Source organism: Cheilinus undulatus, linkage group 16 (assembly GCF_018320785.1).
Source record: "Cheilinus undulatus linkage group 16, ASM1832078v1, whole genome shotgun sequence".
Taxonomy (NCBI): Eukaryota; Metazoa; Chordata; class Actinopteri; order Labriformes; family Labridae; genus Cheilinus; species Cheilinus undulatus.
The window spans coordinates 30,169,030-30,190,817 of NC_054880.1; the positions used below are offsets into that span (position 1 = coordinate 30,169,030).

Below are 21,788 nucleotides of genomic sequence, written 5' to 3' on the forward strand. Positions count from 1 at the left end.
ACAACTGAGCAAGAAAGTTCAGTGTGTTTTATTCTCTGAGTAATTTTGTTTGCATGCCAACAGAGGAAAAGGGTAACAAAAGCTTACTACAAATATCATTTCAGCCATAATCTGAGTCCATCCTGTAAATGATGATGCTGCAAACTCTCCAGCCTAATTATGCCATTTCAGTCTGAGAAGAAGTTTGTTGTCTTATGTCCTATGTCATTCTGCTTTATCAGAGTGTGGCTACTGCTTGCTTCTTTCTTCTGACCCCAGGTGTCAATGGAAACACATTTAAGACAAACAGGTAAGAAGAAAGGAGCGGTTCATTTTCATTTGTCATAAGCAGAGATGGTTTTCCTCTCCCTCTGGTGCAAACCTTGGAGATGATATTGTTCCAGGTGTCAGATTTATTGACCCCGCTGGCTGGCTCAGCGGTCTGGCTCTGGTCTTACAGGGTAAACTGGTCCATACTGCACGGCTCAGTTACTCACTTGAAACCCTGATTCAGCTGAATTATGGCACTGTTGGACTCTTTCCCACATTCCTCCTGTCTGACTCACAATAGAAGGGGCCGGCCTGCTTCTCCTCTGATAAGTTCCAGATTTAATTTCTGTAGTGCTCATTAAACTTAAGGGGGCTCTGTAAACTCACAGTGTTACAGTAAATGAGGTCAATGAAGAAAAGTGCTAAAAATGCAGTTCCCCTTGTGTCCACGAGACTGGCTGCAAAAATCAAACAATCTTGATTAGGCCCCACATTAAAATGCCTTTTTACAGCAAGAATAACCATGATAAAGATGCCGGTAACAATTTGTTGCTGAAAATGTTTCAACAATTGTAAAATTAAGAAAGATTTCAGATGTTTTCTTGCAGTTTTCCAAAATGAAAACCTAAAATGACCCAGTATTGGGTGTCTAGGAATGCTAATTTTGCTGCCTTGCTTTGCAAACAAGCATTGCATTATATCTGTTGAGTTTAAATTCCTGTAAGGTGTCCAATTAGATCTTCTTAATGACTTTCTCTACATCCATTTAATTCCTAGCCCACCTTGCATAAATGCTCAGCTTGACTTCTTCTGTCACTGATAACAGAAATAGCGTTGAATGAGATGCCAATCCTGATTATTAGATCAACTGACAGATTAAAACCTCATCTGTTACACTTCAAACAAGATAATGTGGTTACTCCTCTGCCTAATATCAAGGTAGGGGAGGAAAACATGAAAGGCCTCAGATATCATACACGAGCAACTGGAGCGACTTCACCTCCAAATCAGTGTTTACATAACTGGGTGGGTCACATCATGTAAAGGCGATTGGACACAACTTTATATACTCTCAATTAGCTATAGAGCCCAGTCAGAGCCCTTATTAACACAACTGGGTTTTAACATTTCATGAAAAATATTAGCTCATTTTGAATTTGATGGCAGCAGCACACCTCAAAAAAGTAAGGACTTGGTCATGTATACCATTGTGTGGCATCCCCTCTTCTTCTTTTTTTTAAAGATTGTTTTATTAGCAATTGCTAAAATATACAAATAAAATCCACTGATGATATACACAGTTTCTGCATGTTTCAAAAAAAAAGAAGAAAAAAAAATTCAGATTTTTTTGTTTTATGATGTTTCTATTGGTGAAAAGTTTGGATTACAGGCAGGTCAGTTAACCTCGACTCTTCTACTGTAAAGCCATGCTGTTGTGATGGATGCGGTATGTGGTTTAGTATTGTCTTGCTGAAATATGCTAGGCCTTCCCTGTAAAAGATGTCTGGATGGGAGTATATGCTGCTCAAAAACCTTTATATACTTTCTCAACATTGATAGTGCCTTGATAGTGATAGATGAAAAACTAGAGGGTCCCTCCCCTCTTTAGTCCACAGGACATGGTTTCTCGTTTCCAAAAAGAAGTTAAATTTTTTATTCATCTGGCTACAGAACAGTTTTCCATTCCACCTCAGTCTATTTTAAATGAGCCTGGCCCAGAGGAGATGGCGTTGTTTCTGGATCTTGTTCACATATGGCTTCTTCTCTGCATGAGACAGCTTCAACTTGCATTTGTGGGTGGCACAAATGAATTGTTAATTCATAATTAACATTAAAAAACATGTTAAATTATATATATTTTGATATATAAGTCGCACCTGACTACAAGTCGCAGGACCAGCCAAACTATGAAAAAAGTGCGACTTATAGTCCGGAAAATACAGTAGTTAGATGCAAAATGCTCCTCCAGCTGTTTTGTCAAAAGAACCACTTACTTTTCCAGACTTTTGTTGCCCCGTCCCTACTTTTTTAACATATGCTGCTGGCATAAACTTCAAAATGAGTTGAAATTTTTCATGAAATGGTATAATGTTTCAGTTTCAATATTTGATTGATTGGGGTTGTACAAACGGTACCAGAACTTTTCAAGGAAATTAGAGAAAACATAACTCACAGTCTATGAAAAAAATGAATTTGAACATCTGATCTTGAAAAATGAAGCACTATTAAAGTGACAGAGGGTACCTTTTTATTTTTTTCAAAACAAAGCCACTACATGTTTTGTGTGACACATTTTGATTTAAACAGAATCAATAGGAGGCTGCAAGGGACTATAAAATGTGAACATAATCCAGGAAGAGAAGTTTAAATATCAAAACTATTTTTACAACTATTGTGTCCCAGCTCTTGACATTCAGGAACATGATGTTGGAGAATGCCTCTCCATTGTAATGTTTGGCCACACACAGTAAAAGGTTCACTGTGTTAGCTGCTGCTGCTGCTGAGTGATTCGTCTGCTGGTCTAGAACACTTAATCTTACAGGAGGAATAAGAGCTTCCTGTTCCCCAGTGGAGTCATCCTCAGGAGGTGTTTTTGTCTGCAGACAGCATGCTAAAGGGTTGTTATCCATGGTTAGAAAAGTCCTGTAGGCGTTAGTCTCCACGTTTGTCAGGATAAGCCCTACTGCAATGCTAAAACTATGTAAATCTACACAGCAGAGATGCAAAATATCCTTAGCTTTAGAATTTACTGACAATGTAGAAAGCCTATGCAATATGCAAGGTAATAAGAAGAGCAGACCTACATCACAAAATTGAATTTGTCCTAACCTTTGCCATTGTCTACCGTTATAGCCTGTCATTAGGAGATAAAAAAGAGGTTAGAACACATTGTTAAGGTTGCAAGTAAAATTACTGGGTATTATATTGCCTGATCTGTCTCTTACTTTTAACAAAAGGGCCAAATCTAAGGCTCAGGACATCATACAGTGTTCTAAACATCCTGTGCATGCTAAATTTGAACTCCTCACACCAAATCCAACAGGATGACATTTTTTCACAAGTCAAGCCATTACACAACTTAACTTGAAAACTGAACAAATATGATGCACTTTATTTTAACATGCAGATGTCTGAGGATGTCTTTAAATGAGGGCTGTTCATGTTTTTTTACCTGCCTGCAAAGCAAATTTCCAATAAAGTTGAAGTTGAATTAACATGGAGCAGCCTTTATGTTTATTTTGCAGAATTTGCAAAGCTTTAAACAGCTGTGTGCAGAATAAGGTACACTGAGAGATAAGAGACCTCCATCTACATGAAGAGGAAAAGTCTCAGGGGAAGGAGAAAGGGATGAAAGTCAAGAGGCATTATGTATTAGTGCAAGAAACTAACTCTCATTTGATTAAATGAGTGTTTAATATTTTTTATGAAGCCAAATGAAATTGTCAATTAAGTTCTGCACTGTGTCTTTAAACTGGGCAGCCAGTGGTAGTCTTCAGAGTAAAGGTAGGTAAAATAAAGTCAAGCTTACCGCAATACAAAACAATCATTTCCTGTTGTTTCTCTATCACTTTTACTTTAGAGCTATACTGACTTCTTAATGATATTTAAATGACATTTTACTGCAACTAATGCAACTTTTAGGGTGTTTTTAATGTATTATATATATGTATAATGTTGGGATCACCATTTTGCACTTCAAGGAATAGAAAAGAACTGGGTGACGGCATCTGCATAGTAAATTCAGTTTCTCTGGATTTAAGGATGGATTTAATGTTAACGTATATATTTTGTTTTACATCAGACTTATCACACCTTTCACTGTGTAACATCATATATATTGTGATTTCCCTCTAAAACCAAATTAAATCTAAACTTAAAATTTAGAAAAATTGTACTTAGCCTACCTGGGGTGTGCTGTGGAAATGGTCCATGCCTTGTTCTCTTTGGAAAGACATCACATTCACCAGATTAGCAAATATTATCTTAGTAACTTAAATTATCGGTGTCAGGAAAGCGTTATGAAAATTTCTGCTGATATTTACAGCTGATAATATATTTGATATATCTGCACAATGTATGAAAAATTATCACAGGAAAGTTGGTGTTCTTTAAAATAGTTTAAAAGGGTGACAGTGATGTCGGCTAAAAAGAGTTTGGAAATAGGCTACCAGCATAGAGAATATCTGCAAAAAAACAAAAAACAAAACAAAACAGAACAAACAAACAAAAAAAAAAAAAAAAAAAACAAAACAAAAAAAAAACAGAAAAAAACTTAGGTATGACAACATATTTTAACATTATTGTTTATATTGATGCTGATTGGGAAATGTATATGTTCTAGGCCTACCTAAGTCTCAGCTGAAAAACAGTCTACCGTGACAACCACTTACAGTAATATGCCTTATGACAACATAGGAACCTCATTTAAATGTTTCATATTAATTGGGAATCATTATTCAAAATAAAGATAATTTTATTTATTCATCTATTTTCACAAAGAAGTAATTTATTTTTATGTCATTTTTCAAGTACACAGCGACATTTTGCGGCTGCCTGTTAATTAAAGATCCTATATGACATTCAGTGATAACTCCGTGTGGGTTTGACTTTTAAGAGATTATGTCAGCATTCAGCAAAAGTCAATAAAGATATTTTGGTCCATGTCGGCCTCCATTCTCAGCTCCTTGGTTATTTGTTCAACTATCAAGGGAAAAGAAGGTATTTCCTTACAGGTAGTATAACATGAATACAACTGAATCCAAGAGAGTAAATTGAGGATGTGGTACAATTTTGTTGTCTCTTAAGATGAAAATTATGACTTTTATTTTGAAAGGAGACAGTAAATCTGTGTTGCCATCCATTGCTGAGCTTGACGCGGGCGAGAGAAAGCTACTCGAGAGCGGATACACAAAGGGAGCGGAGGAACCTGCAGCAATGGGCATCAAACTGTACTACACCACTGTTACAGCCTCACGGACGGTGAGTGAAGTGGCCATAAGGGAATGAAGTCACGGTTATCTTGGTGTTTTTAGCGCCGTTAGCAGCAGTTTACCACGCACTGACCAACAGACACACCCAGCAGCCTATCAGCAATAGCTTCCTCCTGACTAACGGTGCAGCGGGCCTGTGCTACACCGCCTGTTTCATCGATATTGTAATGGCAGCTTTACCCGGTATTTGGTTTAATAAAAACGAAAGTTACGAGGTGATAATTTGAATTCAATAAAAGGTAAAGGAATTAAAGATTCAAGCCAGAGTGACGATACCACTTTACCGTTATTACCTTACTCTATTGAAGCTGTTCCTTTTTAGCATGGTTAGCTAGCTATGTTTTTGCTGAATGTATCCCTATTAGGTATATCGTGTTACTGATAGTAAACGGTGATTTAGTAATGGGTAAAAGCCTGGCCAGAATAACCAAGTTTTCTGACCGTATGTTTCCGCTTCCTGGAAGAGAGCTGTGCGCCAAACGTCATGTGAAAATCCTGCCATTTAAGGTGAATTCACGCATGGAAAATAAAGGGCTACTTGTACTTTTAAGACTTTCCTCAAATACCGTAAAGCTTCAAATACAAGCCCGCCAAAATACAAGGCGCATTCTGTTTTAATAGCTTGGTGTTACGGCAGGCATCAATTTGAGGCCCCTGTGTTTATAGTGCTGGATTAGTTTGCAGATGAAAAATAACATCAAAATATATAATGTGCCTGGAGCTAGAGATGGAATTTGAAGCCCAAATAACTTAAACAACCCGTTTTTTCACTTGAGCATTTTTTAAGATAAATATGACTTGTTTACAATATTGACAATGAACCATATTAAGAGAAATAGCATTATTAATTGCTGATAAGGAAATATTGAGAAGTTGTATGTTTGACTTGTTTGGTTTTACCAGTGAAAGTTTATAGGAGATGCAAGATATTTTTCATGTGAGCCCCTGGCATGATGAGGTTTGGGACCTTTGCAACACCTTTGCAAATAGATCTCTAAATATTTTTGTCCATCTTTAACAATGATTTAGTAGATATTCAGTAGGATTCATCCCCAAAGTCTAGCAGGTCAAATTAGGACAGTGTGCAGATATAAATCTACTGGTGTTGTAAAGCACAATTTTTGCAGAACTTGATGAACTTCTGTTTCTTAGGATGAAGCAGCTGATGCAACATCTGTTTTTTTATTCTGTATGAAGAATTCATCCAGTGGAAAAATTCTGTGGCCTGCAGTAGCCCTTATCCATCTCATGGGCATTGAAGATGCCCGACAGTCTTTGTTTTTTTTTTTTAATAGTAATTTAGCCCTGTTATTTCAGCACGTGCTTCATGGTCGTTACAGTAAATTCTCTCATTTTATGTTCATTACAATAAGTAGTTCTTTTTGTCTTTTCATACAGTCTAGCAAAAATATTTGTGAGTATTCCAACTTTTTTAGGTTGCAGCCTGATGCTATGATTGAAAAAACATTTTTATTCTCATCATCTACACTCAGTAACCTCATCATGACGAAAATGAATTTTAGAATTTTTTTTGCAAATGTATTTAAAATGAAAAACTGAAATATTACATGGACATAAGTATTCACACCCTTTGCAAATACACTTGCGCTTAAAGGGATACTTCAACATTTTGGCAAATTTGCCCAGTGCCATAATTCCTGTAGTCTTAGTAATAGGTTCGTTACCTTCAGTTGTCAGTGCAAGCTTTTTCTAGATCTGGGGGGACCGTTAAACCAACTGCACTGCAAACGCTATGTTAGCAGACAGAATTTTTGCTTTCCCTCATCAAACTCATCAAATACACAATCCAACAACTCCAAAACGCTCTCGTGGACAAGTTGTGACCTGTACATTCACCATGCTATGAAATAATCATGGAACATTACGAGACGGAGATGTTTTAAAGTTAAATGCAAAGCCGGAACTACACTCCAGACATGGCTGCTACACTGTGTCATTCCGCCCAGTGGTTCACTCAAGAAATAGTTCAGAGTATTTGCTTCATGTGTCGTAATGTTACATAATTACACGTTATTTTTTCATAGCGTGGTGAATGTACAGGTCACAACTTGTCCACGAGAGCATTTTGGAGTTGTTGGATTGTGTATTTGATCAGTTTGATGAGGGAAAGTAAAAATTCCATCTGCTAAAATAGCGTTCGTGGTGCAGCTGGTTTAACGGTCTCCCAGATCTAGAAACAGCTTGCACCAACCACTGAAGGAACGAAGCTATTACTAAGACTATAGGAGTTATGGCAATGGGTGAATTTGCCAAAATGTTGAAGTATCCCTTTAAGCTCAGGTTCCTGCCTTTCCTCTGGATCTTTGCTGAAATGTTTCTTCACCTTGATTAGAGTCCAACTGTGGTTAATTAAATTGATTGGACATCATTTGGAAAGGAACAGACCTCTCCATAGAAGGCCGCACAGCTGATAATGCATATCAGAGCAAAATCCAAGCCATGAGAATCGCCTGCAGAACTTAGAGACAGGATTGTTGCAATGCACAGATCTGAGAAAGGGTGCAAAGTTCTGTTGCACTGATGGTTCCCAAGAGCACAGTGGCCTCCATGATTCTCAAATGGATGAAGTTTGGCACAACCAGGACTCTTCCAAGAGCTGGTTACTAGGACAAATTGAACAATGAGGGGAGAAGGACCTTAGTAAGAACGCAATGGTCACTCTGATTGAGCCCCAGAGATCCTGAGTGAGATGAGACAAAGTTCCAGAAGGACAAACATCCCTACAGCTCTCCACAGATCTGGGCTTTATGGCAGAGTTTCTCTAACTGACAACTGCCTGTGCCATCGCCTGCCAATCATACACACCGACTCTGAATGGCCTCTTCATTCTACTGATTTTCTTGTTTTATATAATAAAGACTAAAGCGAGGTCATCCTGCATTATCCAAAACAGAAGATTTCAACAGAAATGATTAACTTAATTTAGTGAGTTGTACATTTTCTTTTGAAATGCTTTTGTGTTGAAGTACACCTAAAACTTTATTTGCTATCTGAATAAATTGTCTTTATTACAATAATTTTACGAAGTGCACTAGCTTTTTTTCATTACATGATTAAGAAAAGCCTTTTAACTACTGGGCTGTTTTTTAAAATGTCAGAACACCAGCAGAAGAAATTCATTTTTTATGGCCTCTGGCTGTATCACAGCTGTGTGTGAATGAATGTGTGTTTGTAGTTGGTGGTTTGCTAAGGTGTGGTCAAACTTCTGGACGTCTCCAAGCTCCTTGGTCACTCACAGATTGTAAAAGGTTACAGCAGTGTATTATTCATCATCCTGGAGAAAGATAAGCTGCTGCTTTTTAAAGGCAATGGCCTTCAAAATGTCTATATCCTCCTTCCCCAGAAAGGCTAATTTGAATAGTCCATCATAGTTGTTTGATTACCCCCTTTGCTGTGATTTATCACAATACTGGCTTCAACTGTCATGATTCCTGTCAGTCATTAGGACTAATTAAGTAAACTTATGACTTGATTTATGATGGGAAATATGCATAAGGCTGATTTTGGTGTTTATGCTGAGGTTTCTGTTGTTTTTCAGGTGAAATCTCAACAGGCTGAGGTGATTCGAGTCCTCGACAGTAAAAGCATCGAGTATGAGCTCATCGACATCGCTTTGGGCGGGGAGCTTCGTGATGAGATGAGAAGCAAAGCAGGAGACCCCTCAGCAGTCCCACCTCAGCTTTTCAATGAAGACCAGTACTGTGGGGTGAGAGAAATATGCACATTTCTCACATTTTAGTTTGGAAAAATCACCTAAAATGTAGTGTCAAAGTTGTTCATATTATTTGCACATGTGTCAGCAGCAGTGGCGTAACAGCCGAAACAATGAACAGATTTCAATACTTAAAACCCACTTTAAAGTGTAAGGAATGAGGATGAATAGGGAAAAAGACTTCAGCTGATGTAGGTCTGCTGGTCTAGCTATAGACATGTTTTAAGCTGTTTACAACTATGCCAAGTGTTCAAAGCTCAAAAATATAAACATTCTTAATTCTTCAGCTAGCTAATTATTCAGGCCAATTTTCCTTTTGAAAGAACTCATGGAGAAGGGGCAGCATACAGTAATTATAAAAATCCCCTGTGTAAAAGTTTTCAGGAGCAGTGCCACACAATGCTCCTGTATGGTTCGTTTCCTTAAAGCAATCTGATTTGGCTCAGTACAGTTTTGCCATGGTTTATCACGGAAAACACTGAACTTAATCGGTTTCCTCAGCTGATATCTGTCTCAACAACCTCAACAACCAGGAAATACATTTCTTTTAAGAGATCCAGATCAGTTGGCTCAGCGCAGTTGAGCTGGTTGTTTGGCTTCCATGTGGATTAAATTACGATTAAGATTAAGCTTTGTGTTATTGTGTTTTTCCTTGTTTGGCGCTGAACCACATGGTTCACCAGTTTTATACATGGTTAAAACTGTTTGCTTATGCTGGTGGCTTGTTCGTACATTCTATGAATGTAAACTTATGATGTAATCCATAATGCACCTTGGGTATTTTATTTATGTTCTCTTTTCTCTGCTGCTATTCTTAAATGTGCATTATAATCTGCCTGACCCTGAGTGTGTCGTTACTAAAAGGGTCACATGAGGGTAGATGTGTCAATGAGCATCTCTGTCATGTACCGACTTTTATTTATTATTGTCTCTGTTTGCTGTTTGTGGTTGTATGTATGGTCTGGGTAGACTGCAAAAACGGAATTGCCCTTTGGGATAAATGAAGTTGTCTGAATCTGAATCTGAATAAGATTTGAGGAAAGGAAACTGGTTCTCAAACAGGAGCTAGCTACAGTGGCTCACATTAAGAGCTGTTTTGTAGCACAGGCTCATTCAGGAGCAGCTCATCAGCACTTGGCCGCTCACCCCACAAAGGTTTATTCAGTTTATAGTACAGCCCTCGTTTCAGTTAAAAGCAGGTTTGTGACAAAATAAGTGTTTCTTGTTGTTAAATGTTAAAGGGACTCAGCTAGCCTCTTAGCTCTGTACAATACCCTTCAAGACTCTTGTCCCCCCTCATCTGACTAGATGATACAAGACACCAGGAGGCCTGCAGGACTGAGTATTAGTGATATTGATCCATCTATGCTAGGTATTCAGTCAAACTGTGGTAAAAATTACAGTTTTGAAGTGTAGGGATCATATTTAGTGTATGTAGAAGTCCATTTAGAAGTGTTAAGTACAAACTTTCCTCTGTTCTAATTCATCCCTGATTGCTGTCCCCCACCTCCTGACCCCCAACAGACATTCGGGATCACGTGATTGCAAACAACCTATTGGCAGATTTTTCTAACTAAAATATCAGCTGTGCAAATCAGTAGAAATGTTCATATAAGCAGATTCTAAAAATTCACTTTTTAATCTGATATCGGCTGATACTGATATCATATCGATAATATCACGCTACATTTGTTGGACAAACAGTCAGATGAATCACTGAATCACAGCTCTTTAAACAGAAAGAAGAACTACCAAAATAAACTCTTTTTCCCAACAGAGAAAACAAACCATGACTCAAGACTGGACATTTGTGTTGCAGTTTTAGCATTTGTCTAAAAGTCATGGTACCCTTGGGTGGTATTTAGAAGATGAAGGTCTGCTTTCATCCTTACCTTGTGCCCCTACAGTCTGTTTTTCCTCAATAATAGATCTAGTTGAAGGGCTTCATTCTTCTGCCAGGAATGCATTTTTCTTGGCCTTCTGGCAAAAACGGCCTTACCTGCCAAAGCTTTGCTTACCCTGTACTGACAATATAAGATGGACAAGAGAAAGAGGCTAAAGGACCCCAAAGTAGAAGTGGGAGAAAGCAAAATAGTCCGACTAGATCACTAAATGTACTCTTGGATTATGTGACCTTTTCGTCTGACAGTTATTTTGAAAAAAAACCCAACAACTTTAAACTACTTAACTCTTATTGGCTCCGATCTCCATAGATGAAAGAAATACACCCAAACATGTTAATTTCCATTTAGTAGAGATTCTTAACCATGGTAAATGCTATGCAAAATTTGACTTAAGCTTCTTGAGAGCTGTACATCAACAGGTGTTGGTGTTGGTGTCGGAGAGCTCCTGGTGTTTCTGTACACTCATGTCCATACTTAAATTTCATTGTTCTGATGTGACAGTGCCACTTTCAGCCGCAGGCAACTGTTTTTAAAGGTCACATATTTAACCCCTTAAAGACAAGTTTATATTGGTCTCAGAGGTCCCCAAAACATGCATGTGAAGTTTGTTGCTGAAAAAAACACTCCAGTGTTGGATTATTGCATGTCTAAAAACCACTCTGTTTTAGCCTTGCTCAGAATGAGCTGTTTCTGTGGCTTTAAATGTTACTGAGCTGTCTGACTCCGCCCCTTTTAAGAAATGGATGTGGCTTAATGGATGTGGCTCTCCTGATCCTCCTCTCAGCTGGCAGCTGAGAGGAAGATCAACCGAACCTGGAGGCGATACTAACTCCCCACATGACATCATGAGGGGAAAATCTGAGAACAGCTTGTTTCAGCACACATTTTCTTACAGAAAGAGAAGGGGGGAAGGGAATGGATTTTTCTGATTCTTAGGGGGGATAGTAGACAGGCCAGGGGTACTTTTGTTAGAAAAGCCTAAACAGGTATATTTTGCATAAAACGTGACCTTTAAAGAACTCCAAAACAAACAAGAAAACCCAACAAGTTTGACTACCTGCTCAGTAGTGCTGGGCAATTTGTCTAATTTCAGTCATGACTGTAGATTTTAAAGTAGAGTTGAGGTGGAATATCTCAGCACGATGTGGACACACCAAAGCACTAATATGTAGTGCTCACAATGGTGTGGGTCACTGCAGTGCCACAGAGGTATAAATGAGGCAAAGAGACAGAGGACATGGTGGTAAACCAAAACAGTGCTAAAAGAGTGTCAGTATTGGACTTTAGATCCATTGGGGGCCCAGCACACAACACCAGATGAATAGGATTTTTGCATTTCAAGCAATCAGAAGACACACAAAATGTCAGTTAATTTTCTCAATTTCTTCCTTCTTCTTGGACTGAAAAGTTGTCTGATGTCATCTTTCTCTCCACAGAACTACGAGATGTTTTCTGAGGCGGTGGAGGCCGATACAGTGGAACAATTTCTGAAAATGGCATGAGGAGGGCACAATGTCATTCAACATCTTAACCACATCCCCCACCCACCCACCTATTACCCTCATGAAGGCCCTTTCTCCAGTTTCTCTGCACCACTAGCAGTGTCCACTCTATTTCAATGCCATAATGAAGAATGCCAAATATCTTGTATCAAACCAATCAGAAGACACACATTCCCCTTACTGCACCATTAGGCTCTAATTTAGTCTTAATTTGTAAAATTTTATGTTTTGTGTGTTTTTTTCCTCTCCTTTTACTTTCATCCAGACCTTTCCCTGTCTGACAGTCTAGTCCAGTAGGATTTAATGGGGTGTCTAAATTGTGCTGTAATTAGGTCGACTAATCTTGGCTGCAGCCACATGATCGCTGGAGATTAAACTAATCCAGGGGATGACAACTTTCAACCCAGAATCTTCCTGATCCTCTACAGACCTAACACACCATCATCATCGCTCAGTCTTAACTACTGTGTCGTCTTTTTCTGCCGCCTTCAAGTTCCCATGTTGAATAAGACTGCACACTATTTTACCTCACATGGATGCAAATGTACACAAAAGTAGCAAGGACTGTATGGTCCTTAAAACTTAAAACTAAGATTTAAAGCCGCCAAAAAGACTTCTTTCGACTTGGAAACAAATGAGATGTTGGTCCATTGGTCACCTGTACAATATATGAGAAGAAGACTGAATCTGGATTAGGAAAGCAACACTTATGTGTTAAACATCTGACCTTTTTATTGCTTAGGCAGATGCTTAAAAGGCATAGCAATTCAACAAATTCAACCTTTGTTTACTCTTAGTATTCATCAGCAAACCAAATAAGGCTTCCAACATTGATGTGTCAATCGCAATGATTTTAAGGTCAAAAATGAACACATTAATGTTCAAAAATCCTGTTCGTTGCATGCTAAACTTTTTGCTGTTCCTCTTTTTTCCTTTTCATTACATAACAAGTTCCTTTTTTTATCCTGTATTCATGGGTAATGCCATAATCTTTGGTCTACCCTTTATTCCCTCATTCCTTTCAAAGTTAAGGTCGGCCTTTATTCAAACAGGAAGTAAGTTACCCTTTGTATAACACAGCACAAAAATATAAAATGAAACAAAACACTTCATGGGGCGGCGGTTTAGCTCAGTTGGTAGAGCAAAAAACAGAGGCTATAGTCCTCGACGCTCTGGCTGCTGGAGTAGATTTCTGGTCTTGGTGCTGTTTGGTGTATGTCTACCCCCACTCTCCCATTTTCCCCGTCTCTCCTCAGCTGTCTTATCAGAATAAAGGCATAACGCCCCACAAATAATCTTAGAAAAATAAGTTTAAAAAAATAGTAATAGTAATAAAAAATAGTGGAATGCGTGATTAGAAATAGGCACCCTGGGATTTTTTGTTTGAATAAATGTAATTATTTGGCACTCCTATTTTCAGTTACTTTATCCATAGCAATTTTTTTTACCATGTTTTTGCTAATGTCAATCTACCAAAGGCTCCTTATATTCTGTCCAAATAGAAGCACATGTTTATTCAAACAAGTAGTTAAGTACTTTTGGCTTCAGAAGGTTCAAATTACAAAGCAAACACGTAAGGAACAAGCTTTTTTAAGGAAATATGTTGATTATCAATCACTTATTTATATACAAAATTAATAAATTGGTAAAAAGTGCTTTACATTGTTGATATGGCCTTAAGAAAGTCTTTGAAATGCAAAGAATGTCATTTTAAAAATGAAATGACTTATAATTAACCATCAATGTCCAACAGCTAATTACGATAAAAAAATATAAATGATTTTACAGCCTTTAAAACGAAAAGTATGTTTTTTTTTTTTTAAACGTTATGAAATTGTGATTAGCTTACATCCTTGTTTCATAAGTTGTAATCTTCTCTCTTTATAATTCCTTTCATTACTGGTACAAGGACTGCATCTTAATGGTTTACAGAATTAAAAGAGAATATGGACCTAGCTGTAAAAACTGTGCTCCATACTGCTACTCAATGATAAAATCTTTACAGGGTAAATATATTTTTTAGCTGTGCTGTGTAAATTTCCAACAAATTATTTGATCGTAAACAGCACACAGTACAATCGAAAGCAATAAAAGGCAGGGTTATATGGCTTCTTTACCCTAGTGATTGACATTTTTAAATTCCTCCCCTGATTTTGTCAAATACCAGAAACAGGTTGATCTTGTTACCTATTACTTTCATTATCCAATGTTATAAAGGTCACCAATGGACCAAAGGTATTAATACGGTTGGGATACACTTTCTTAAGAGCATAATGCAGGAAAGTTTCTGTATTTTGCTGCTTATTCTTTGCATCCAGAAGAGGAGGATGAACGATTTCTTAATGTCTCATATGTTGCCAATCTATATCTGTATTGTGTGTTTGTAGATGGAGATTCACTGGAGTTTTAGCACTTTCCTGCTATACTCTACATTCCTAATAATCTGCATAACTTGAAAGCTTCCTACTCGGCACCAATGACATGACAAAGGACACCAAACAATTAGAAGCTAGGTTTTTGTGATGATTGCAAGCGATTCAATGAAGGACTCATAGCTGTCAAACATGTAGCTTTTTCTTTATTTTGTGTCACAGTGTCTCTGATTGTCCAGGGAAAGAAGATGCAGTAATGGGGCTTGTCAGAAACCTTGCCTCATTCTTAATGCATACATAAAGGTCAAAGCTGGTGTGTTTGGACTGACCTGACTCAGTCTTATTAGCCTTTGTAAACCACTGACTGCATGGGAAAAAATGAAGGCATCACTTTTTGTGCTTTTACATAATGTGCATTCATAAGCTGGTTGATCTTTGTTGAATATGCTATTCATGTTCTTGGTTACATATCTCTCTTTTTTTTTAAATAAGTGAGAACAACATGGTATCCCAGTCTTACTTGTAACATCCTTAACTCCTCCCAGCCCCCCTGCTTTCAAATTGTGTTGTTACAGTTTGGGATGACAGCCTTTACACACAATGTTTGTGCACTGTTTTGTAAGTCAATGGTTGTAGATGTTCGCCTGTTATTGATGTATATTCACTACCAACCATGTTTTAGACATTCCATGTCTCTCTTTCTGAGCGCCTGCTTTGCTTTTGGACCAATTCCCCTTGGCCAAAAAAGAAGAAAATAGGGAATAAAATGCTGTTGTCTTCCAAGAAGATTGTGAAAAGTGATTTATGGGTGAAAAAAATAAAATGGAGTTGAATCAATCTGTTTTTTTTTAGTACTTTTTATTTCTTGTTGCAACATAATGTGCTTGACCAGAAACAGGAGTAGTCCAAAACTAACTTCAGGATGTTAAACTCTTACCACGGGTGAAATGGTAATTCAATAAGATGTGTAATTATCTTTTCATAGTTCTCATTACAGTGAGGAATCTTGCATGATAGTGAGGATAATATTTATCACCAGCAAGAGGGTCATTCTTCATTTGCAAGTCAGTGGAATATTCTGCCCATATATTCTTATGAATGTCATTTCCCACACTATACTGTCATATCCTTCAGAGAATTGCAGCATTTGTTTTGTTTTTTCAATTGACTATGAGCGATTTTAAAATAAATATGTTCCGTATAGTATGAAATACTACATAGATTTGTCTACCTTAAATGTACTGTTAGTTTTACAGCGATATCTGATACATTTACATTCATGTATTGTAGTTATTTTCAATTAATTTATTTTAATTTTTATTAATTAATTGATTAGAAATTGGTAAATCATAGTTCAAATGATTATGATGGCAAACTGGTATTGATACTGAAAAATAACCTTTTAAATTCCAGTTTTTGGAGGAAGTAGATGCAGTACTCCATTTGCCTGTAGGCGGAGCAGATTCAGCGGCTAAACGTAGTAATGTCTATGTGTTTAGACAGAAGAAGAAAAAAAGGACATGACGTAGAGAAAAATTGATATCAAAATAAAATACAAAGGGTCCGACGTCCTGATAGTTTGTTTTTCCTTACTTCGTTTGGCATTTGTCCTCGACGTAAAAGGTCATAACGCATGGCAGTATGCACAACCTCGTACACGTGTTTTGTTTTAATAGAATTAAATAGAAATAAAGTTTTATTTCTGACAACCGTAATTTTCGATTAAATTTCCAATCATTCGGTTAAGATTGGTGATTATAATCACATTTTGATAAAAAAAAGACTGAATAGGCACTAGGAAAGTGTTACTATTTTGTAACATTTTTAACACAAAGAAAAGCAAGGGGTGGATTTAGTTACATCACTCAGTTGTTTTATCTAATCGCTAGAAATACATTATCTGAACTTATGGGTATTATTTTGAAATGACAACCGGAAGTTCTGCAGTTAATTGACCGTTGCAAAGCAATTGTCTGAATAAGGAAGCTACAAATTTTGACAGGATACTGCTTAAATAACGTAAGTTTTTAACGTAAAAAATGAATAGCAGAAGCATGTCAGACAACGTCAGAATGCCCAGCTTATATAGTAATTTATAAACGATTATTTTAAGTTAGTGTTGTTTCTGTATGACTATATTGAGCAGCCAATTCATATGTTTGTTAGCTATGCTAGCTGAGAGAAGTGTCTAATGTGACAGTTGCATGCACAGTTTGTCTCTGTAGGCTATAAAATTGATGTATTAATGGGGCAGAGGCTAACTTTCGTGCTATATGTAGCGTCATACCCATTTGACAAATGTATATACACTTAAAGGTGTCAGTAGCCGCCTCTGTTGGTGTTTGTGTTGGTAAACAGAGCAGCAGGTGCTGTTTTGCTTATTAGAAAAGATAACGTTGCACGTAGTTTGAAATTATTTTTTTTATTGTGCAAGTTGACGGATGACATATTTCCATCCTGCATTCATCAGACGTTAGGTTGAATTCATTTATGTTTGAATCATGCCCTCGACTGAACATTAATAAAACAAGTATTTGATTGTGCTGGTCCATGGGAAAAAGCGGGAGATATTTAGTTGTTTTTGCTCATACACTAAATAGCGTTGAACCACAGCAGCCATCCTAGAGAAAGAGCACCTCTGATAAATGAAATATATGCTCAAAATCTTGGAAACGTTTGGAGCACTGATGGAATGGTTGTTTGCTGTCATTGATACGTTTGCCTCTTGTTGCCAAAAACTGTAAGAGACGTCAGGATGTTTCTTTTTTTTTTCAGTATTTTAAAACGTGTATTTTAGATTCTAGTCTCTTTGTGCAATGATAGTTTCTCAAAAGCCACTTTGGCCTGATCATATTGTTTATTTATGACACTATAATAAACTTAAATCAATCAGTCAACCTTGACAGATATCCAATTGGTTTGCATAACCTTCTTAAAAATAATTTCAAAGTAGTTTTGTAAAATAGTTAAATAACAGTGATGTCCACTAAACAAAGTAAAGGAATTAGTGTTTGGTATATTAATTTTCTGCTGCATCTTGGCAATAAATCTTATGCTGTTGGCCTGTTTATTTTCCTTTTAAATGGTGCCACATTTGTAAGGAACGTGCATTTGTGAGATGAGCAGCAGAGCTGAGTATGTGGTTTGCACCCATAAAAATTTTTCCAAATCTTCTCTGCCAATACCAAACAGCTTATTCTGCCATTTGCTCTAGTTTTGTCTTTTGTGGATTGGGTGATTGAAGTCTGAAGAAACAATACAATTTGACAATTTATGAATGTAACAAACAGGAGCCTCAGTAGTGTTTGGAACAACCATACACAGCCACAACAGCCTGGCACCTTCTCCTCATGCTGGTCACACACTGCTGTGGAATGACATCCCTAGCTTCAACCAGAATTTGTTGTAAGTCAGCCGCCGTGGTTGTGTTGGTCCCTGTGGCATAAACAGCACGCCCAAGCTGATTCCACAAGCGTTCAATGGGGTTGAGGTCAGGGCCACTGGCAGGCCAAGCTATCCTTTCCACTTCCAGATTGGGGAGGTAGTCTCTGATAAACCCTGCTCTGTGGGAGTGAGCGTTGTCATCTTGGAGGAAGAAGTTCAGTCTCAGACTGTGGAGATATGGGATATCCACTGATTGCAGAACCTCATATCAATATCTCTCTGCATTGAGATTGACTTTAATGATGAAAGCCTTATTTTCCAGTGAGAGAGATGCCGCCCCACACCATCACACTGCCTCCATCAAAAGATATTACTCTTCAGTGCAGCAATCAGAATAGTCTTCTCCACACTTTGACCCTTTGATCCAACTGTTGTAGACAGAATCTAGATTCAACCCTGAACTTATTGTTCCACCACATGTCAGCCATACTATCCCGCAAATCTTGACTGCAAATCCAAATAAGACAGCCTATTGTTCCTAAATGCTGGCAGAGTGAGGAAACGGTCTTCTTGGGGTGTCGTCTTCTGGGACGCCCATTTTGAGGCCTGTTTGTCATGTCCCCTGTGATACGGAACTTGACATTCAGTTTGGAGATGGTTTAGTGCAACACCAGCTTGAAGTTGCCCTGTCGCACAAGCCCTATCCAGATCAGTCAAATGTAGCATGGTGATTCTTGGAGCAGATACCTTCTGACCACTGTAGCAGGGCCCATGCTCACAGGTGCTGACGATCAAGAGCCAATCAGGCACCTGATTGTCAGCACCTGGGGGTACCAGAAGCTCAAAACAAGACAGTAGCAACAGCATAATAAGCTGTTCGGCATTGGCAAAGAAGATTTTAAAAATCTTTCATGATGCAACCCACCTGCTCAGCTCTGCTGCTCAACCCACAAATGTATTTTCCTTTTAAATGTGGCACCATTTAAAAGGGAAATAAACAGACTTTCCAACAGTATTGGATTTATTAAAGCATTGTTACAAAAAAATCCACCAAACACAAATTTCATTACTTTTTGTGCATGGTACAATTTATAAAATCAATTATAGGAAAAAAGTAGCTGGCTGTATCTGAGTGACTAATCAGCTGTTTAACATAAGGTATTTATGGAAAGCCCTGTTGTTTCTTAAAGTTTGCCAATGAAAACACAATTTGAGCTTTAAAAACTCCTTTTTAATGACACTTTTTCATCCATTTCGTACATCTCTGGACTCTAAGATGTGTAACTGAAAGATCAATGCCCTCATTCTTATTTGCGCTTGAGCTGTTTTGTCATATAGCCCTTAGATAAACTATGTTTTACTGATAAAACTAGTATAGCCAGTTTACTTTTTATAATGCAAAGCAGCTAACTGCTGAAACAAAAAGTAGGATTGTGATAATCTCTAATAACTGTATTTTTTTTTCTGTTTCATGAAGCTACATGTAAATATGAGCGTCCCAGATTACATGCAGTGTGCTGAGGACCACCAGACAGTACTGGTGGTGGTCCAGCCCGTTGGCATAGTACCTGAGGACCAGTTCTTCAAGATTTACAAACGCATTGCCAGCGTGAGCCAGGTGAGCATCAGAGATTCCCAGCGCCTTCTGTACATCCGGTACCGTCACCACTACCTGTCTGAAAACAACGAGTGGGGAGACTTCCAGACGCACCGCAAAGTGGTGGGCCTCATCTCCATCACCACCTGCAACTCAGCTAAAGAGTGGCCCCAAACTGCAGAGCGCTTCCATGGCCAAAAGGAGGTGTACAGCTCCACGCTGTACGACTCGCGGTTGCTTGTGTTTGGGCTGCAGGGAGAGATTGCAGAGCAGCAGCGCACGGATGTGGCCTTCTATCCCAGCTTTGAAGACTGCAGTGATGTAGAGAAAAGAGTGGAAGACTTTGTGGAGTCCATTTTTATTGTTCTGGAGTCCAAGAGACTAGACCGAGCCACGGACAAGTCAGGTGACAAGATCCCTCTGCTCTGTGTGCCCTTTGAGAAGAAGGATTTTGTGGGTTTGGACACAGATAGCAGGTGAGTTGTTATATTTGCTGTACATTTTTTTAGATGTTAAGAGAGCTTGAGTGTTCAATGCAGTTCATGAACGTATGTCATTATTTGCAAGTGTGTTTGTTTTTGTGTCAAGATGCTTGTTACATGTCAACCTCGCCTGCTCAAAACTCTTCTCCCAAAAATCTGTCTTTTGATTTTTGCTGCCTTCATTTTTGTTTGTCACTTTGGTTTATTTGTCTTTCTTCTTTTTTTCTTTCATACTGTCCTGTGAGTTTATTGTTGGGTGTGAAAAGGTGAGATGTTAGTCGATAAGTGTAGTAAACCCATACCAATCCCATCAGCTTTAGCTCTGACCTGAAAGAATCATCCAGACCCCAGTGCTACTGTGCATTTGCTTATGACTCCAAGCCAAACTCATCACTCCTCCACAGGTTTCGGTTAAATATCAAAAAGATGGCATGAAGAACATACCAGGAATATGTAACAGCTGTTTGAATAAATGATGTGGAAAACCCCTTAATCACCAAAATACTTAACATCACTAATACCAAATACTTAATTTAACAGGTCTAAGAGATGTGTATTTCAATTGAGGGTATTTACAGCCCACTTCATTGCGACAAAAATATTCAAGTAGTGCTGAAGAGACATGCTTTTTAGTAATAAATTGCATTGAGTTGGTCTGGTTACACATTGATACAGTAAAGGAAACCACAAATAGGTTTAATAGAGTTAATAGAGACCAAATGACCTTGCAATTTACATATTCTAACTGTTGTTATAGTTGATTTAAAGGGTAACTAAAGGATCATACACATTTTTGTGCTTTTACTTTTTAAGAATAATTAATCAGCAAACGTAGTTCTTAATTTTAACCTACTTCAAGCCAGTTGTTTCAGTTTTTATCTGTATATTTATGCATCTGTCTCTCTGATCATTTTCTCTGACAATCAGTTTGTGTCGTTTTAAGTAAGCTTTGGCAAAAGCCCAGACACAATAAACAGAATCTGCTCTAATGGCTGAGTATGTTTTGATGTACAATGGATTTAGACAGGAAAACTTAATTGTTTACACATGCTGCATGCTTGTCAGGAGACAAAAGTTGACCAGGGAAGCAACTGATAATGTCTAAATGAACATTTTAGCTGACTGCCAATACTGACGCTGTTGTTGTCATTTTTCAAATTTCATATTTGGTGTAATACTCTACATACTGTATATACTAAAATATATAGGCCTACAGTGCATTCAGAAGTATTCTTTTCAAATTTATTAAAGATTAAAAACTGAAATATCACATTGACACAAGTATCCAGACCCCTTGCAACAACACTTAAAATGTAGCTCAGGTTCCTCCCACCTCTCTGAATCTTTGCTAAACGATCTGGGCTTACGGCAGAGGAAGTCTCAAGATTAAAATCTTATTTTGCCCATCCATTGTGATGAAGTAGGGGCTAAGTAAATAGTGCTGTCTTGAGCTTTACTCTTGTTGCTGGGTAGGAAATAAAGGGATAATTTAGCATTTTCTTTACCTGTGTAAGTATAAACTTCAGATTTCCCCTTTAAAAAATATCAGCTGATTTTCCTCCGCTTCCATCAAG

The 21,788-nt window shown here is 37.9% G+C and overlaps 2 protein-coding genes across 3 annotated transcripts in view; both read left to right on the forward strand.

Annotated features, from left to right (window-relative positions):
• Window positions 1-5,105: 5,105 nt before the first annotated feature.
• Window positions 5,106-15,588, forward strand: sh3bgrl3 (SH3 domain binding glutamate-rich protein like 3). Its single transcript, XM_041809280.1, has 3 exons — window positions 5,106-5,229; window positions 8,800-8,967; window positions 12,314-15,588. Exons 1-3 carry the CDS (start codon window positions 5,185-5,187, stop codon window positions 12,377-12,379), a joined length of 279 nt encoding a protein of 92 aa, XP_041665214.1. The 5' UTR covers window positions 5,106-5,184; the 3' UTR covers window positions 12,380-15,588.
• Window positions 15,589-16,704: 1,116 nt separating this feature from the next.
• Window positions 16,705-21,788, forward strand: part of trappc9 (trafficking protein particle complex subunit 9) — a 341,471-nt gene continuing 336,387 nt past the window's right edge. For both annotated transcript variants that reach the window (XM_041809216.1, XM_041809217.1), the window contains exons 1-2: window positions 16,705-16,770; window positions 19,613-20,208. In XM_041809216.1, coding sequence (XP_041665150.1) covers window positions 19,625-20,208 — 584 coding nt within the window. In that variant the 5' untranslated portion in view covers window positions 16,705-16,770; window positions 19,613-19,624. The remainder of the gene's footprint in view (window positions 16,771-19,612; window positions 20,209-21,788) is intronic.

Excerpts from the sequence above, each read along its gene's own strand:
- sh3bgrl3 (XM_041809280.1), top strand. The coding sequence starts at position 5,185 with ATGGGCATCAAACTGTACTACACCACTGTTACAGCCTCACGGACG. Across the intron at positions 5,230-8,799 it reads CTGTTACAGCCTCACGGACG|GTGAAATCTCAACAGGCTGA; the intron begins GTGAGTGAAGTG and ends GTTGTTTTTCAG. Across the intron at positions 8,968-12,313 it reads ATGAAGACCAGTACTGTGGG|AACTACGAGATGTTTTCTGA; the intron begins GTGAGAGAAATA and ends TTCTCTCCACAG.